Source organism: Condylura cristata, unplaced genomic scaffold (genome assembly GCF_000260355.1).
Source record: "Condylura cristata isolate star-nosed mole 26May11 unplaced genomic scaffold, ConCri1.0 scaffold00003, whole genome shotgun sequence".
Lineage (NCBI taxonomy): Eukaryota > Metazoa > Chordata > Mammalia > Eulipotyphla > Talpidae > Condylura > Condylura cristata.
This window is the reverse complement of record NW_004567104.1, coordinates 21,997,641-22,016,237: the sequence shown is the minus strand read 5'-3', so window position 1 is coordinate 22,016,237 and position 18,597 is coordinate 21,997,641. Positions and strand designations below refer to the sequence as shown.

The window sequence follows — 18,597 nt, the reverse complement described above, 5'->3', positions numbered from 1 at the left end:
ATTAGCTCTCCAGCACCAAGGCGGGAGACTAAGGAGATCAAGAGAAGATGACCGAAACTGACATGGAGGGGGCAACCAACAAGAAACAGGAGTCAAGAAAAAAATAACCACAAAATATATTTGAAGACAGACTTCTCCAGTTGGCATTTTGAATGAAATCGCTAACAATGAACTTGAGCCCCTCTTTGTTGTTTCCTTTGTTTCTGGAGTCCTCTTGCTTCTTAAATTCTGCAAATTCGGGCAGCAGCACCAGGCATTAAATCCCCAGGGGGAGAGGTATTAGTAAACCTTTTGCTGGTCATTCTTTTCTGAATGCAAGTGGACAAATTCTTAACCCCTCTTACTCATTTCATGACGATCATCAGAAGAAAAAAATTAAGTCAAACTTGCTTATTGAAAATAAAAACAAAACACACAAAAAAAAACCTGCAGATAATAAATATCACTGATTCACTTATTTTAAACAAAGTCCAATTTTATTCACTCTTAGTATCCTTGCAGTCCATTGTATATCTTCTGCACTGACCCTTGTTTCAGAAGCTGTTTGACACCTGAAGAGAATGAACAAATGACTCCATTAACAAAAATGTGACTTCCCAAGAATTAAAAAACATGTTTTACAGGGAGGTTCACAAAAGTCTTTATGCCAACTGTGGATCTAAATTAAATAACCACCAATGCCCAACTTCACGGTATGTGACAACCCCACACACGTGTGTGTATCCTCCTCTCTCTCTCTCCCTCTCTTGTACACATGTATTCACATCCCACAAAGTTCTACCCAATTAGAAATGACAAGAAACAATCGAAAGTTTTCTTCCATTCCTTCTTTTTTAGTTCTAATCTCTACCACTGTTCTCCTTTTTGTTAAGAGCCAACCAATTAGGCTCTCTTCTCAACCAGATCACAGATAGCACTCCAAAGCCTCTCATCCTTCTAATGCATCTCTCATCTTTCACAGTCTGACCCAACTAATTTAATTGATCCAACTAATTTAACTGATTCTGTTCCATACTCACACACTTACACACACCTGTACTCCCTAAGTTTCAAAGCCTGGCTTCCACCACCTTTTGTTACACAGCGACAGGGGTTTTAATGCTACTCATATACAGGGAGAAAGGCAAGTTCGTTCCTAGTCCTGTGTTAGCGGTTGATATCCGGAGTCACTCGAGAGCTTTGTTCCTGTTGCCTGGCCTCTAGAACCAGCCCGTCTCATGTGCATAGACACAGACGCACCCACTCGTGTACCCCTCACCTTCTCTTGCTTCCTCTGTTAGTTGTTCTTTTGGAAAATCCACATCAAAAGTGATTATCAATGAGCCCTTGATGTTGTTATTGTCAAAGTTGGGGAGCCCTTCCCCTTTCTTCCATAGCTTGGCTCCTGGTCTGGTGATCTTATCCCGGGAAATATGGACCTGGGAAGCAGAAGGGAACGGACTGGAGCAGGAATGGTATCCCAACGTATGTCACACAGTGTCCAGCAGGCACTGGTGCCGAGGTTTATGCCATAGCTCAGCACAAAAGCAGGGGTGGAAAGGCAAGGGAAACATCACTAGCATAATGTGAGCCAAAGAAAGAAAAGGTTTTCAAGAGAAAAAAGAATCAAATACAGAAACAAGTGGAAAAAAGCTAAGCTTTGGCCAATGGGCACCGTAAAAATCAGAGTGCCACAAGCTATGCAATGAACCTCAAGAGAAAGGAGTCAGACTAAAGATTGAGACATGAGTCCTCACAGTTCTAAGTTATCCAAGGGGCTGAAATGATCTCAAAACAGCTGACATGAAGGTCTTCAAAGGTGAGGAAACAGGAAAGTCAGTTTGCTTACCTTGTGACCATCCAAGTGAGCGATATCCATATCAAAGCCCACCAGAGACTCAACCAGTGAGATTGTCACATTTGTGTACAAATCATCTCCTCTCCTTTCAAATATCGGGTGCCTGAAAGCAGAACAATGTACAATTCATCAATTTCCATCTTTGGGGGAGAAGATTTTAGGAAAATCTTAAAAAAGAATGAAAATCATTCTTTCAAACAAAAGATACTCATTGGTGTAATTTTAATCAAGACTCTAAGGTTATGTAAGATTTATTGAGCCTAATTCTTAAGGAGTTTACAACAGGAGAAACCCAAACACGTTAGATTATAGGAAAGAGAGAAAGGGCCAGGGGAAGAGTGGCTTTGGAGAGGTCTCCTGACCTGGGCTTTTTAGGCACCCCAGTACTAGAGGTGCAAACATAGTGGTCACAGAGGAGCATGGGTTGGGCTGAAAGAGAATTTAAGCAAAGACAAGGACTTGAGAAGGCACCAAGCCCACTGAAGGAACAACCCATGAGCCAATCGGAACCCATTTCTCCACATTTAAGCAGGAACGTTGTTTCAGTGGCTCCTTAGAAGCAGAGCTATCACCGCTTCCCAAAATTGTAACAAGAGCAAAATAATAAACAAGAAAGTCTGAGTTCCAGGCAAAATTCTTATCTAAGCAGCACTTCATGCTGAAGAGACGCCAAGACAGCTCTCTCTGCAGAGCAACAGCGCCTTGTGTAGTAGAGGTCACTTCTAGGCAGGTTTCCCATTCTTAACCAAATTTCCTCAGTTAACATCTCAGCTCTCAAGACCCTGTTCTCACTTGCCTCTCTTTAATGGAACTCCTTACATGTCTTATCAATTCTTTCCTTCCAACATCTTTTAGATTTGTATGCTCTGAGAAAATAATTAGGTTCAATCGTATACTCCAGCCCAATATTTTCACTATTGATCCAGAGCTACAAACAATCACTTAGGGTGTTAAGGGCATGGGACAGAGGGAAAAGTCTGAAAGTGCTCTAGTGATTACTCCAATTTCCATACTCTGATTCACATCTGACAAGTAAGGGCTACCGAGAGGCCCCTGAAATTAGAATACTTACTTGACAACTTTGATTCGGAACCGCAAGTCTCCTGGTTCCCCATCCACGTGAGGTTCCCCTAGTCAGAACAGGTTACAGAATGGTGTAAGTCACACAAGTCAAACATCACACATCTATCTGGCAGATAGAAAATTTTTTTAAACCACTATCTTAGGTGTTGAGTTTGTCAAGTCTATCTATGAGGTACTGTCTATACCTGGCTATAGCAGGTTTCAGATTCTTAATCAAGATCACCTGTGGTTCAGGCACAGCCCTAAATAACTTGATCTGTTTCTTAAACAAAGAATGATTCACTGATTTCCTGAACCTGTAGTCTTAAAGGCTTATTTCTTTGAGAGTTTTAAATTTAACTCCAAAAGTGAGAGTATCTTATTAATGCCAGTAGAGTTATATACCTTCTTTCATTCCTGGGTTAAAATTAATTCATTAGATCTCAACAACCTAATTTTTTATTTAGCTGCATGACAGTATTACCAATGTTTAATAATACCAAATGTGATGGTTACAAAAGCTTTCTGTACCCAAAACTGACCAAAGTGTTGGGACCCATGCACTACGCAGCCACTAAGATGTGGAATGAGGGAGGGACGGGAGCAGGTATACACAAACAAGTAGAGAGCAGAAAGCTTTGCTAATACATCAATATTACTATTTTACCTTCTCCAATAAAGGGGTATTCCATGCCATCTCTCACGCCAGGTTCTATTTCTACCTCTAGTGTTCGTTCTTCATTCACTAGTCTGAGACAAAGAGAATTTAAAAAGTAACACATGAAAATATAAACCAACTCCAGATACAGATAGTTTTGTTATGCTCACAGAGATTTTTCACAGCTCTAGTTGACAAAGCTATCTGACATCTAATTCACATTGTCTACAAGCCAACAACCAAGCTTGAACTGAATGATCATTAACAGAGAAAACTATTCATAGACATTTGTCCCAGAAAGGGCAAGGTCATGTTTTAGGAATCTTGCATGAGAGTTTATCCTATCTGATTCCCTCTCATCCCCAAAATTCTACAAAGAACGGCTCTAGTTTTGCTATATGTAATTTAAGTTCCAATGTAAAAGTTGTGTTTATAATAATCAGCATTAGTATTTTAATATTTCTCTAACCTGCAATATTATCTGAACATGTAAGATTGTGCTAATATTCCAACAACAATATTTGCTAAGTAAATTCAGAAATAAAGGGCACTGCTTATTAAGTTCAGAAACACAAAAGGAAATATTCAGAAGTACTTTCTAAGAAAAATGAAAATGTCTGTTTCTTTGCCCTACCATCTGGTAAAATAAGAGAAGAGGGGAGAAAAATCTAGATATGGACCACTAGAATTTTATTAGACAAATGAGATGATGTATCTTCTGTAGAACAAAAGAGATGCTTTCACTCACTTGACATTAGGGCACTCATCACAGACCACCTCCTGGGTCATCTGGAAGCGCCCTGGGCCCAGCTGGGTGGTCCGCATCTCTTGCCGACAGTTACATTTTCGTTTGCCAGGAGCCTGCCTTGCCACAGGTTTGTTTCTAACTACCTATAAGTGAAAACACAACATCAGCTTGTCTGTCCAGTAAGTCAGGCTTTGTTTTCTTCAACCTTCAGAGCTCTGCACAAGTGCCAGGACTGAAACTTCCCCTTCTCTGGCAAGCCCTCCCTCAAGGAAAGAGAAACTGACAATACTTTTTGAGAAGCTAGTAGATATCAGCCCCCCAAAACAGAAATGAAGCCAGAGATATTTAAATGACTTAAACTCTAAAGCTGGAGAAGAGGGGAGTAAGAGAACTGAAAATACTGTGTATATGATCACCATTTCTAAGTCATAAACTAAATGCTATGATACCAAAATGGTTCACAGAATTACAATCTTTTAAGAAACTTAAGATGTGTAAAGCATAACCCCTGAAGAACCACAACCTTCAGAACCTGATATGGGACTATCATTATAGGATTAGCTGTGATGAACCTAATGAAAACACCTTGTTTTAGGCAACTCAATCTAGGACAGTTTTCTAGAGCTACCTGAATTCAGATATTCAACATGCAAAAGAGATACAAAGACCATCTCTTTGCAGGTGTCTGCAATCAAACATTCTGACCCATCTAAATATGTGGACACTAATATACATGAAGACATGCGTTTGCTGTTTCTGCCTGTTTAATAAATCAAACACTTAATCATTTAAGTGTTTGAACAAAACTCCCTTACAGCATACCAACATATGAAAATCAGGGTCAGCAGAAAAAAGAACAGTAACAGTAACTAGAGCACTTTCTGGTACTTACTATGCACTAAGCAGAGCTCCAATCACTTTTACGCATTTGACTCTTATAAACCTCACAAATTTATAAAGTAGGTGCTATGATTATCTCTCCTACAAGGCCACACAACTACTAGAGAGTACAGCCAGCATTCTAAAGCAGTCTAGCCCAGAAATTCATACTTCTAACAAATATGTTCTTTCAAGGCAGTTTTTCTTAGAGAAGAATTTTCTATGAGGCCTCTTATGCCCTTTACAATAATTAGATTAAAAAGGAGTAACTGGCCCTCCCTGGTGGCGCAGCAGGTTAAAGCACTGCACTAAGCTGAAACCATTTCTGCATGAGTTTGATTCCCACCTGCCCCAGAGGAGACCACATGGTGTGGCAGATCTCTCCTGACCCGCCTGCTGCTCCCCTCAGCAGTGTACTTCGTCGATCTACCTGTTCTGTTCTCCACTCTCTCTGGTGAAGCCCTCTCACCGCCCATGAGCCTCTCCCCCCAGTTCTGTATGCACAAATAAATCTTTTTTAAAAAAAAAGGAATAACTAATTGCAAGTGTGATGTGTGCTGTATATTAGTGGAGACTACATAGCATTCTAAAAGGGAACATAAGAGTTAACTAGACTCACCTTTTCTCTCCTGTCACAATACTACCCTATTTTGGAAGGAGGAGAGAGTCCAAATATTTTTAACACCTTTTTCTATGATTCTTCAATCTGAGCAACAGTGTTACAAGCCAGTTGCATCTTATGTAACTGTCCAGTTCTCTTTCAACTATTCAGAGCAAAACCATACTGATGCTTCTCTTAGAAAAACAATCCCACCCCCCTTCTCCCATCCCAAGACAACAATATACATAGGTGACAAGCTTTCTCCTCCAAAATCCTAGAAAACCTCTAAGAAAACATAGATTCCATGAGATAATAAATGTAACACAAAATCCCAGGGAAAACTCCAGACACAAAGGCTGTTTTGATCTGCAATGTGTACAGGGTGATGACTATTACTAGTGCAACAGTAGTTTGCGGGGGCAGTGAGATGTTAGAAAACAGCAGTTTAAGTTTTGTTCTAACCCCTCTCTTAGACAGGACCCAGACACCAAACAAACACAAAATGCTTCAAGTAAACAAACATAAAACAGGTAAATCCATCAGGTAAAGGCTCACCTTAATATGCTCTAGCAGAGTAATAGCTGACAAAACTCATGGGGGCAATGAGAGTGAGCTCAAAGGAAAAAAATAGCTAGAGACCAGGAGGAATCCAACTACTGCAACCAACATCTTCAACCTCACCCCAAGATAAAAAACTGTATATGCGGCAATTGTACTGGAGAAGACAGACCAAGGATTTCAAACAAGTATGGTAACACTTGAGGAGACAAGGCTAGATACTAGAAAAATAAAATAGAAAAAGAAATACTATAAGAATCAAGAGGAATATTATGTATAAAAATAGAAGTTGAGGGCCCTCCTTGGTGGCACAGCGGGTTAAAGCACAGCACTAAGAGTTCGATCCCCACCTGGCCCAGAGGTGACCCACATGGTGTGGCAGACCTCTCCTGACCCACCCGCTGCCCCCCTCAGCAGTGTACTTTGTCAGTCGGCCTGTTCTGCACACCACTCCGTCTCTGGTGACTCCTCTCACTGCCCCTGCACCTCTGGCCTGTACCCCGTTCTGTATATACAAATAAATCTTTTTTTTTTTTTTTTAAAAAAGGAGTTGAAATAAAAGCACAGCTGTTGGGATATTAACAGAATGGATATAGCTGACGATGGAAGAATAGAGCTAGACAACTAAAGTGAGACATTCTACAAGGAAGCAGAGAAAGATAAAGAAGTAGAGTTTAATACACACACATACATACATATGTATATATATATATATATATATATTCTTCTACATGTATAAAAAAGAAAGGTAAGAGCAGATAGCAGTAGAAGTACCAACTAAGAGATAAGTGTTTGAAAAAGTAACGGAAACAAATTTTCTAGAATTAAAAAAGATAAGTAATTTCAAATTAAAAGATCCCAAAATTTTAGTAGAAAATAAAAGCCAAGTATTTTCTTATTTTAGCTCAGAGAAAAATTTCTTAACACATACACACATAGACAAAACCATAAAAGAAAAGACAAATTTGATAGGCAGAAATTGACAAGGATAATAGGCAAAGTATTAAGAAATGGCAGATCTGAATGATCTCTTACTATAAACTGCTGGCAGAAGTGTTGGAGGCAATCAACTGAGAAAACAATATGGTATTATCACATACAACTAAAAATTGTTCATATTTCCTAGGAATTTCCACTCCTATATACACCCACGAAGGGAAAGTCTTGTGCATACTTATCTGGATATATGTAGAAGAATGTTCATACAAACACACTAGAATTTAAAAAATTGGAAATAGCCTTCCTCTTTATCCATATACTGTAGTCACAATGAAATTTCTATTCAGCAGAATTATAGCTATAAGCCCAAAGGGTGAATCTGTGACATAACCTCTCAAATGAAAAAAACCAGCCCCAGAAAATGACCTATGATGTGGTACCGTAATTACAAAAATAATGACAATAAATAACATATTAAAATACAACAAACAAACAAGAATGGCAAAGGAACAAAGAAGACAAAGCTTACGAGAGTGGTCACCTCGAAGGAAAGCAGGAGGACGGAGTAGGGAAGGAATAGGTAGGTTGCTCTAAGTCTTGGGCTGCCAGATGAGTTCATGAAACAGTAAGAGCATCATGAACCAAGGAATATCATTAATTCAATTCTGTACATTTTGTCTCCCTCACCTAAAATACAGAGAAAGTACCTAGAGGCTTTTGATTTTAAGTCAAAAGAACAAGTCCTGGATGGAATACAAAGAGTTGTGTTGTTTGGACTTACTTCCACAAAATTTCCCGCATAGACTTCTTCCAAAGTGACTTCTAGATCTACAATAATGTCACTTCCTCTTGGAATATTTCGGTCTTGCTGACGAGGAGTCCCTCCAAACATGAAACCAAAATCTCCAAAGAAACTGCAGATAAGGGTGAAAAATCAAGAAAAGTGAGACTTTATGTCTTTATTTAGTTTTCTTTACATGACCACATATTGTGTAAAACAAAAGATATTTTCAATCGACTGGAGTAATACACTATACACAATTTTTAACTACACAATATCAACTATATTGTCCCCTACCACAAAATCGAATTTTATTTTTCAATCCTGTATGACCCGGATATAAAACATATCACACATATACCAATAAATTCAAAGTTGGGATCAACCAATGAAATTAATAATCTGTTTCAATATTGCAGAATATGCAGGTGATGGACTTATTTAGAAAGGGTATAGTATGTGGTATGTGTATATATGTGTGTGTACACACACACACACACACACGTATGCTGAACTTAACAGTAACTTTGCACATTGAAGAAGTAACTTATATGTACAAAAATTTGGGTATGTACATAAGTAGCTAAAAAAAAATCCAGATCATAGGATCTGGATCAATTCCAGATCTTAAGGAAAAGGAAGTTCTAGTCTCTACAGTCCAAAATTAATTTCTGTAAGTAACAGAAGCATCACTTCGAGATTTACAAGTGATCCTTAACCATGAGGCATGTAATTCTTAATTTTTAGTTACTAAGAAGTACACATATTAGCATAGTGATGATGACAACTATGCAACTCCCCTTGTCAACCAACTATGATGAATGGACTCCTTGAATCTTAAAACAGGGAGGGAGGATTTGGCTGGGAGAAGGGGTGAATAATGAGTGTTTCTCATTCTAGCAATCACCTCTAACTGTCAAGGGGACGAAGACACCTCCTTAGTGGCAAAATAGTCAAATCAATCCTCAGGATATCGTAACCATATAATACCCCAAACTAGACTAGATGAAGAAAGCAATGAGCCTTGTACCCACAGAAAGGAACAGTTAAATATGTTTTTGCTTATAACTGGACTTGAAACGCGACACTAAGAAGCCCTGGTATATGGTATCATCACAGTATATGGAAATTCAGGGCTCAACAAAGTGGGGACTCAAAGATTAGAAAGGAAGTGTTTATTATTTCAGTTGACCAGCACTCCCAGAAGGAGACAAATTCCTTCTCCTAATGCTAGTTATCATAATAGTCCTCTCTTATTAATAGAATATAAGAAAGGCAGCTCTGGGGAGGGGAATAGGAATTTCTCTGTTTATAAAAATAACTGCTCATTAACTGGTCTGCAAGTTCTAAGGCATAAAGGAAACAAGGATGAGTATTTTCCAAGAAATTAGATCACGCCCCCACTAAACTGTCAGGATTGATCTGACTAGTAGAGTTGGTTATCTGGGCAACCCTTTCTGTGCTACCTGTCTTTTCTGGAGCTGTGTGGAAACAGTAGATGCTACCTTCCCATAGGGAGGATGATGACTGACTTTTTGCTCAAGAATCAGTAAATCAAAAGCTTCTGAGCAGGGGATTAGGAAAATTCTTTAATAATCACTAATTCACTCTCAGACACTAATGACTTACATATGAATAAATTACTTACTGTGAAAAAATGTCTCCATGGGAGCTCTGATGGCCATCTTTTAATCCCTCTTCACCGTAAGTGTCATATTGTTTCCGTTTCTCACTATCTGATAGAACCTGAGCACAAAAGCCAGTAGCAGGAAAGACAGCGAGTTAGTAACATTCAATTAAGGTACGTGTGTGTTTAAACTATGATACTGTGTCTAGGATTTTAGTGGAATTCACTTTTCATTAAACATGGCATTAAGGCAGATTTATAGTTACTTTCTTCAACAGACTAAGCTCTATCAGGCATTGCTCACTTTATAATTCCCACATTGCTCAAATGTCTTTTTAATGTAATCAAAATACACCAAGTCAGATAAAAACCATATCTGAGATTAGTGATATGGCTCTGTAGGTACGGGCTATAACCGAAAGAGGGGAGACAAATTCCTCAGGCTTACTTCCCATGTAAATGGATTCCAGTGCTCATGCTATTAACCATTATGCTGTATCTCTACACTACAAACTAAGATAGGACTATGATAGACTGTCATCAGTGACACAAGCAGTAAATGAGGACAGCCTGGGCCTTCCCTGGTGGCACAGCGGGTTAAAGAGCTGTATTGCAAGCGAACTGCAGCCACTTCAGTGCAAGTACGATCCCCGGCCCCAGAGGTGACCCACATGGCACAGCAGATCTCTCCTGCCTTGCTCTCTGCTCCCCTCAGCAGTGTACTTTTGTCAATCTGCCTGTTCTGCTCCCCACTCTGTTTTTGGTGAATCCTCTCACCATCCCTGTGCCCAGTTCTGTATGAATAAATAAATCTTAAAAAAAATTAAGACAGCCTTGAAACTTGCTCAGCCCTACACATCCTCTCTTGCTTCACCATGTGCACATTTGGAGACTGGCAATTCAGGGAACTAAATGATGGGCCCACCAGAAATCTCCTATTCCCCTTTGCAATCTTTGGGGTATGTAAAAATCCATTTGTGGAAGAATATACATGTCATCTGGCATGATTAAGTTTGTATCTTAAGTTTGAACTACAGAGAGTAAAAAATGGACACTGCTCTATGGGTGTTACTCAAAGTCAATTTCACAACAGAAATGTCTTGCTAAGGTTTTAGTGGCTTTGGTAAATAACATGCATATTCACAGCTATATGCTTTCTCATTAGGTCCACTCATTAAATAATACCAAAAAACATAAAAATAAAATGAGCCTCATACTCTTCAAAATTTGCTTGCAACATAGAAAAAATTGGTACCCTTTAATTTAGAGCAATAGGAAGTACATAACACATGTAACTTAAAATTAAGTAGCTTTATATCCATTCTCTGATATTTTAAAACTCTTATTTAGACAGTGTACTACATAAGAAAGTTATTTCAAACACATACTTGTGTTCACAAAGAAAAAGAGAGAATGGAAAGAGACAGAACTTGTTGATTCAATAAAAGGAAAAGATCTGATTAGCATATTCAAACAAGACACATTTTTTGGCTCCTGGACTGAATCAACACAAAGAACCGCAGTAAAAATTTATTAACATTTAAGATACATATTTAGGATAAACAGAAACTAAGTATACAGAGAGTAAGCATTCTTAACAAGCCAAGGCAAAAAGGTCAGAGTACTCAACAAAAGCTACTATGACAGGTCAGCTGAGAGAAAGGAAAACTCTGGAAAGTATATTTTAAAAACAGCTACTCTATAGAAGCAGAAATGAGAAGAATTAACTTAAAATTCATTATTTTATGATCTGGACTTTCCAGTAATTTCACTTTCAAGACAACTTCTCTTGTTTTATCTTGGCAAAGAAGTGAACACTATGTCTCTAAGAAACACCATTTCAAAGCCCCAAACAAAGACTATTTTGAAGCCAGTTTACTTTAGGACATCAGAGGGATCTACATGTACTCTTGATCTCCATATGGTCTATTTGGGTCATGAATGATCTAAGTACAGATTACTTAGGTAATAGTCCAAGAACATCATGGAATCTTTAAAAAGCACAGTAAATTTTCAGCACCAGCTTCCCTTGAAAATATTTTTTGAGCATCAAATTCCTAGCAAGCAATAGGACTATTCATGGGAAATACAGTGCAAAATATAGAATCCCTATTATCAATAATAGGAATGAGAATATGCCCCACTCTATTTTATAGTGCCCTAGTAAAAAATGAAATGATAAACTGAAAGTATTTTGATCTGTATATAAGAATCTGCAAATACAAACTATAACTGTTTTATTTGATCTGTGTGAAAAAGAAATTTCTTAATAAATTAGTTCCCAAAAATTTACAATCAGGAGCATTTACAAGGAAATTGGGATTTGCAACTGCTTTAAAAGAATGAAATGACTTGGCAACAGTGTCTGAATTCATAAATGGCAAAACCCAGCTGGGGCTGGACTACAGACAGGGCAAGGTTTCAGTTTTTCCCACCCTTTATCAATCCCTGGCAATGCCCAACACAGGGGGAGAGTAGGCAGTGTCATACTTTATCCTGTAACAGTCTGGCATGGCATCCTGTAGGCATGTGGATTTGCAATCCTCACTGAGATTTTGTGAGTTCTGGTTCCAGCTCCAAAACTGACTGACTGATCATAAACCTATTTGTTAATCTATCAATCCTACTTTCTTATATTCATTGTTCTTTAATATAATTCTCCTTAATAATGTTAGTATGAAAAAGGCAGAAAATGGCATTTATTAACAAGAATATAAGGTTAAGGACAATATAGCAAAAAGTACTACTTTTATTTTTACCTATTGTCTACTGAAGAAGTGATCTGAAAGAAAGGAGGCCTTCTATTTTTATGTACATAAAAAAAGGTTTTGCTTTTCCCTTTTTTCTGACTCACCTCATAAGCAGCACCCAGATCCTGGAATTTCTCCTGAGCTTGTGGATCATCAGGGTTCCGATCAGGATGAAGCTGCAGGGCTAGTTTCCTGTAGGCCTTTTTAATATCCTTTATAGAGGCACTGCGAGGTACCCCCAAGATCTTATAGAAATCTCGCCTAGGGAGGGAAAAGAGAGGACACTTCACTAAAGAGTTAGACATTTTTGGAAAGTGGAATTTTTTTCTTTACATCTAATTTGTATCTGAGTTAACAGGTAGGAAACGAAGGTACTAAGGTATATATGTGACATATAGATACAAAAAAGAATGACTAATAAGAATTGATAGTCTTATATTGAAATAATAACAATAAAAAGCAATGTATGTTTTGAGAAATGCTAAAATTACTTAAAGTATTCGTGATAAACTTAAAACAACTATCTTCAGCGGAAAAACCCATTTTCTTATATTTTAATGCCATGCATTATTTTCAACCAATAACCATATAGTCATATCAACTCATTCCCTTTTCCCCCATTACTGACTTCCAATGACTTTTGACTATTTTCAAAGGTCAAACGATAACTTCCAAAGGTGGTTTTTCCAAAAGACTGTCATATAAATGTCTAACAGTAGCACTGTCTAACAGTAGCAGTGTCTAACAGTAACATTGCTGGAATGCCAAAATTGAAGTGACCAAGTTAACTTCAGAGGTCAACAAAGGTTAAGCTAAAGTCCAAATAAGGGCACTGAAGAATAACACTAAATTGGATATATGAACTGTAGTGTTTTTTGCTAAAAGAAAGAAAATACCAATCTGTGGTCACTGTTAATAGTGATACTAGTTCCTTTAAGTCAAATATGAAGCCCGCATGCAGGGGCCTGTATCTCCCAGAAGTTGCAAATATGTAAATGGCATGAGATGGGAGAGAGATCCACTGATTTCCTTGCCAAATTAATGGTCAAGTGATTCTTTGCATGAACGGCCAATGGAAAGACAGAGTAAGAGTGTAATATTAATTCCAAGACAGGGGATTGTATCCAGCCCATAGAATAACAATAAATATTCATTGCATGAAATGAATAAGCATCCTCACAGATATCAAATACTTTTGCCAGAGTTACTTAAGCAACCAGAAGTTACATCTCAAAAATTTTTTTTCAATAAAGGGGAAAGAAAAGTTGATCACAATGGAGATACTCACGTAGAGTGATGGCAATTTTAAAATGTAGTTGGGAAAAAAGGCATTGTGTTACTAAAACCCAGGTAACATAAGATAGAACATTAAAAAATAGATTTTTATAAGTTCTAAGTCAACTTTAGGAAAATCATTTAATCATTTCATTTGTAAGTTTCAAAAATTATCACCACAAAGGATTCCCTGAAGATTAAACTAAATAAGTTAAAAAGTTCACAAAAATTAACAACAGAAATGCTAACTGTATAAAGAATGAGGCTTACTTAATGTATGTTTAATTTTAAAAAAGTGGTTAAGTGACAACTCAGGAAAATACAGGGGGGAAATGGTTCACATAGCTCAGCATCAACATTATAATTTCCAAAAGACTCCTTTACAAGGAAAAAGTTAACTGAAACAATTAACAAAACACCTTTGGGCACTTTTTGCTTTAAATGTAAAAGGTACTAGAAAAACATCAAAGCATTACTTAGGACAAGAGAAAAGATTAATAATGTAAGATATCTCACAAGGAAAAAAAAACACAAAATTTAAGCATGTATGAAAAGAAAAAAATTTAAGAGACAGCAAGCACTTAAACTGCTAGGTAGTATTTTCTCCATTTAGCATGACCTATATAAGTTAAGATCACACTCTTCTCATTCTAATACATGAACTTGATTTATCTCATTCTGTGCTCACCAGGCATACAGAATCATGATTCTTAAAAGTTGGAAGGACCTCAAGACTTCATGAGGGTCCTATTCCCTTTTAAGTGGCACATTATTATCCTCAAGTGACACATGAGACTTTAGATGACTGCATCAAGGTCACATAATTCATAAATGGATGGGTGTGGGTGGGCTAAAATCTGTCTTGTATCTACTACTGAAATGCTCTTCAGGCTCACTATCGTGTCTAAAGAACGTCCCATACAGACAGTTAAAGCATGGGTGACAGCATAGACTCACTATCTCAAAAAGCTGGGAAGTACAAAGGTTCTCCAAGGGATCTGTTTTAGTGCCTCAATTCAATTTTCTTCCGTCCTAGCATGTCCTTACCTATTTTCCTCACTTCCTCACCCACTTTAACACTAGCCCCTCAATGTCTCCTGGCAGGCTCAATATTTCCAGCATCGTTTCTCGTTGATTTTGGCACTGCACCCAACTTCTACTCTATGGGCAAATCTAGCTCTACGGGGCCTCTGGATTTAAACCCCTCTTATCCATACCACCCACAGCTCTCCCGCCCATTCCACACTACCCACCCCTCTCCCCCACCGCCTCATCACAGCAATTCTCCTCTCCACTTCTTTAATGTGGCAATGCCCCCACCACGTCGCCCCTCCTCCCTAGCCAAGACTCACAAGCCCGGTGCCCGCTCCTTACCCGCCGATCACGGCCCCGATGAGGTACAGCAGCAACAGGCAGAAGGTGCCCAGGTTCTGTGGGGCCATGGTTCCAGTGCCGGCCTCTGTGCCGGCCCTTGCCCCACGCACTCTTCACAACCTTCTTTTCCGCAGCGTCGGCTCGCCAGCCCACCGGACTCTAAGAGGCCGCCTCACGCCGGGGCCTCCACTAGGTCCGCAGAGACAGCTAGCTAGCCCCCTCCTCAGCCAGACAGACCACTTCCCGGGAGTCCCGAGACCCGGGGAGAGAAGCCCCTAGCGGACGAGAGCCAATCGCCATTCAGGACATCACACGCGGCCGGCATATCTCAGCCAATCAGTGCAGTACACTTCACCTCCGACACTGTGTCCGCGGCCAGTTAAACTTCGGAATTGCAGCCGCAGTTCTCGGCCAATTAGAAGAGGGAACGTCATATAGTCGCGCCGCCCCAGGAATCTGCTTTGCCCAGGCACCCGCAGGTCGTAGAAAATTACGTAAAGGTTGATGGGGGCCATGGTGCCAGTGAAGGTACCCGAAATATACAAACTTCCTCCCGCCTGCCTGAGACTTTTTACCAATCAGGAAGTTCTTCCTCTAACGCTAACCAATTGCAAAAAGGATGTTTTATCTTAGCTGCCAATCTCGGAATTTCATTCATATGGAGCTACTCACTGGATGGGCTGTGGGCGAAATGGGCGGCACTATTCAAGTCAATCCTATGACGGAAGACTCACTTAGATCGTATTTTACCTTCTGAAAAAAAAAAAAAAAAGAAAAGAAAAGGAAATTGTCCTACTTTCACAAAGCAGCTTAGGAAACATACAGACTTAGGTTCGGATTCACCTACCAAGAAGCAGCAAGAACACCAAACTTTTCCGTTCTGTCCCTTCTGTCTGAGCTCAAGTTCCTTTATTTAGAAACCTCAGGCAAAATAGTAACTGGTAGTGTTGTGAAATTTTTATGGGAGAAAATTTATCCACCACCTACCACAATATCTCGCACAGGGTAAGCATCAGTTATGAGAATTCTTATACTCGTCCCTCTTTTGCTCATCTTAGTAAATGAACCAGTTGTTCATGACAAAACTCGAGGTAACTTGATTATCTGTTCCTGTATCCCCTATCTAAATTTTTACCTTTTGCCTATCTCCTGGATTTGTTCAATACACCTCCACACCTTTCTGAGACAAGAGACATCATCTTTCACCTAAACCAAAGGCCTTTCTGGTTGGTCTCCTGATCTCCATTCTTAACATCCTAATATTTCTTTGTTTATTCCTGTCTCCCCAAACTCCATCACTTTTTTATAGCAACATGTCAGATCATGCCATTTCTCTTTAAAGTTTCCAATGGCTCTTGTGCTCAGAATAAAATCCGAACTACTTATGCTTATATGTAAGACCTTATATGCCTCGATAAAGCTGGAGAAAAGATTTTTTAAAAAACTTATATAATCTGTGACTTTGCCTTTTATACTTCTTACCACATTCCATCAAAACTGGTTTCTTGGCCCTCCCTGGTGGCGCAGCGGGTTAAAGCACAGCACTGAGAATCTAAAGCCGCTTCGGCATGAGTTCGATTCACACCTGCACCAGAGGTGACCACATGGTGTGGCAGACCTCTCCTGACCCTCCCGCTGCTCCCCTCAGCAGTGTATTTCGTCGATCTGCCTGTTCTGTTCCCACTCTGTCTCTGGTGAAGCCTCTCACCGCCCCTGAGCCTCTGGCCTGTACCCCAGTTCTGTATGCACAAATAAATAAATCTTTAAAAAAAAAAAAACTGGTTTCTTATCTCTCTTTCTTTTTTTTTATTACAGCAAGCTTATTTCAGTCTAAGGTATTTTTTCTAGCAGGTCTCTGCCTGAAACATTCTTTCTTAAGATTCTAATATGGATAACTCCTTTTCAAAATGAGGTATCAACTTAAATGTTACCATCTCTATAGGAAAACTACAGTAACTCCATCTTGTATTCATACCATTGCCCTATTCTGGGAAAAGAGCCAATTTCCCTCATTCTTTCTTTTATATTTCTGTCTATCCATCTTAATAGAACAAAAACTCATGTGAACTGTTCTCCCTCTTTATCTGCCCCCACCCCCACTCCTGGTACCATTAGGCTCACAATAGGAAAGTTCACACATACTAAGCAGGATATAAGAACTCTATCAGAGGATGTGGTGTGTAACGTGTCCCTAGTCCTGGCCACTGGCTCTAGTATTGATGATACCTGTAATATAAATTGCCTTGAAAAAACTTTAATTGCAATTCATGGATACACCTGCTTTGTTCTTCAGATTCAAATTACCTTATTCTTTTGGGGGAACTTATTTATTCATAACCTCAGAGAAGACTTCCCTGATCAACCAATTAAAGTTAGCCCATTGTAAGTCCATTATTCTCACACTACTCTATTTTATTTTGTTCCCATCCCTATCCTTCACATTCAAAAACACACTAGAATGTGTTTCATGAAAACGCAAGACTGGACTGTTCTGATCATACTTAGAACCAATCCAGCCAGTCCAAAAGTTGCCTCGACTGTCATTTCTGACGCTGGGTTTTTCAGAGCACAGCTCAAATTGACACAGACACTCTCCCCTTAAATTTCACATTTATTACTATCTGAAATTATCCTATTTTATCTCTTTAACGTGTATTATCTATTCCCTCTGTTAAAATATTCTCTCCAAGAAAGCAAAAACCTTACCTGTTTTGTTCAGTACTGTGATTCTAGTGCCTAACACAGTGCCAGACACACAATGGTAGTTGTGTTGCAGAAAACAAAAGCACAGAGAGGTGATAGAATCTGCTCAAGGTCACTAAACTAACTTAGTGGTGCAGCATGGATCCTAACTCAAGTGTTTAAATCCAAGTCTCCTGCTCTTTACCTCTTGATTAATACAGAGTTAAAAGGAAAACAAGTTTGTCATTTTCAGGAAGATGCCTATAGAAGAGAGAGATCTGAAGAGGGAATCCAGCTGTATATTATGGTTTTATTTTTTATTGTATATCCCATACCTAGAGAAACCATAAATGAATTAAGATAACAAGAAATTATCAAATCATGAAATGGAGACTTAGAGGAAAAAGTGATGTTTTCCTCTGGTGGAATCCAAATGTCTCGTGAAGGTTGTTAAAAAGAAAATAACGGGCCCCAAATGGAGGACCTTCTACTTAGTCCAACAAAATTTAATACCAAACCTCACTGCTGTTTTAACACCCCTTCCTCCCCCAACTCTGAACCCCACCCCTGCAGTTTTAATATTTCCAGGAATGTGATCATAACTGGTTAACACGGAATATTCTGGTCTGTACCAATTAGTTTATCTTTTTCATTTTCCAAAGGAAAATGAGGTTATCTGTCATAAGAACCTTTATCCATTCCCCATAGGTCGGTTACTTAAAAGTGAAATAATTTCCTTTTTTTATATTGCCCTTTTTGAGCTCATAAAAACTTTTCCTTTTGAATGCCTTTCCCGATTCTTTCATTTTGTTAGGTTGGATGCTGC

The 18,597-nt window shown here is 38.9% G+C and overlaps 1 protein-coding gene across 1 annotated transcript; it reads right to left on the bottom strand.

Annotated features, from left to right (window-relative positions):
- Positions 1-457: 457 nt before the first annotated feature.
- On the bottom strand, positions 458-15,379 carry DNAJB11 (DnaJ (Hsp40) homolog, subfamily B, member 11). The gene is made up of 10 exons (XM_004675072.2): positions 15,090-15,379; positions 12,545-12,701; positions 9,712-9,809; positions 8,064-8,196; positions 4,306-4,448; positions 3,567-3,649; positions 2,910-2,967; positions 1,829-1,940; positions 1,259-1,418; positions 458-551 (listed from the first exon to the last, which is right to left on the bottom strand). The coding sequence occupies exons 1-10, from the start codon at positions 15,155-15,157 to the stop codon at positions 487-489; spliced, it is 1,077 nt and encodes a 358-aa protein (XP_004675129.1). The 5' UTR covers positions 15,158-15,379; the 3' UTR covers positions 458-486.
- Positions 15,380-18,597: the final 3,218 nt, after the last annotated feature.

Coding starts and splice junctions, on each gene's coding strand:
- DNAJB11 (XM_004675072.2), bottom strand. CDS start 15,157: ATGGCCCCACAGAACCTGGGCACCTTCTGCCTGTTGCTGCTGTACCTC. Junction 12,702..15,089: donor ATCGGGGCCGTGATCGGCGG/GTAAGGAGCGGG, acceptor TTCCCTCCCTAG/GCGAGATTTCTATAAGATCT. Junction 3,650..4,305: donor GATGAGTGCCCTAATGTCAA/GTGAGTGAAAGC, acceptor TCTTTGTCTCAG/ACTAGTGAATGAAGAACGAA.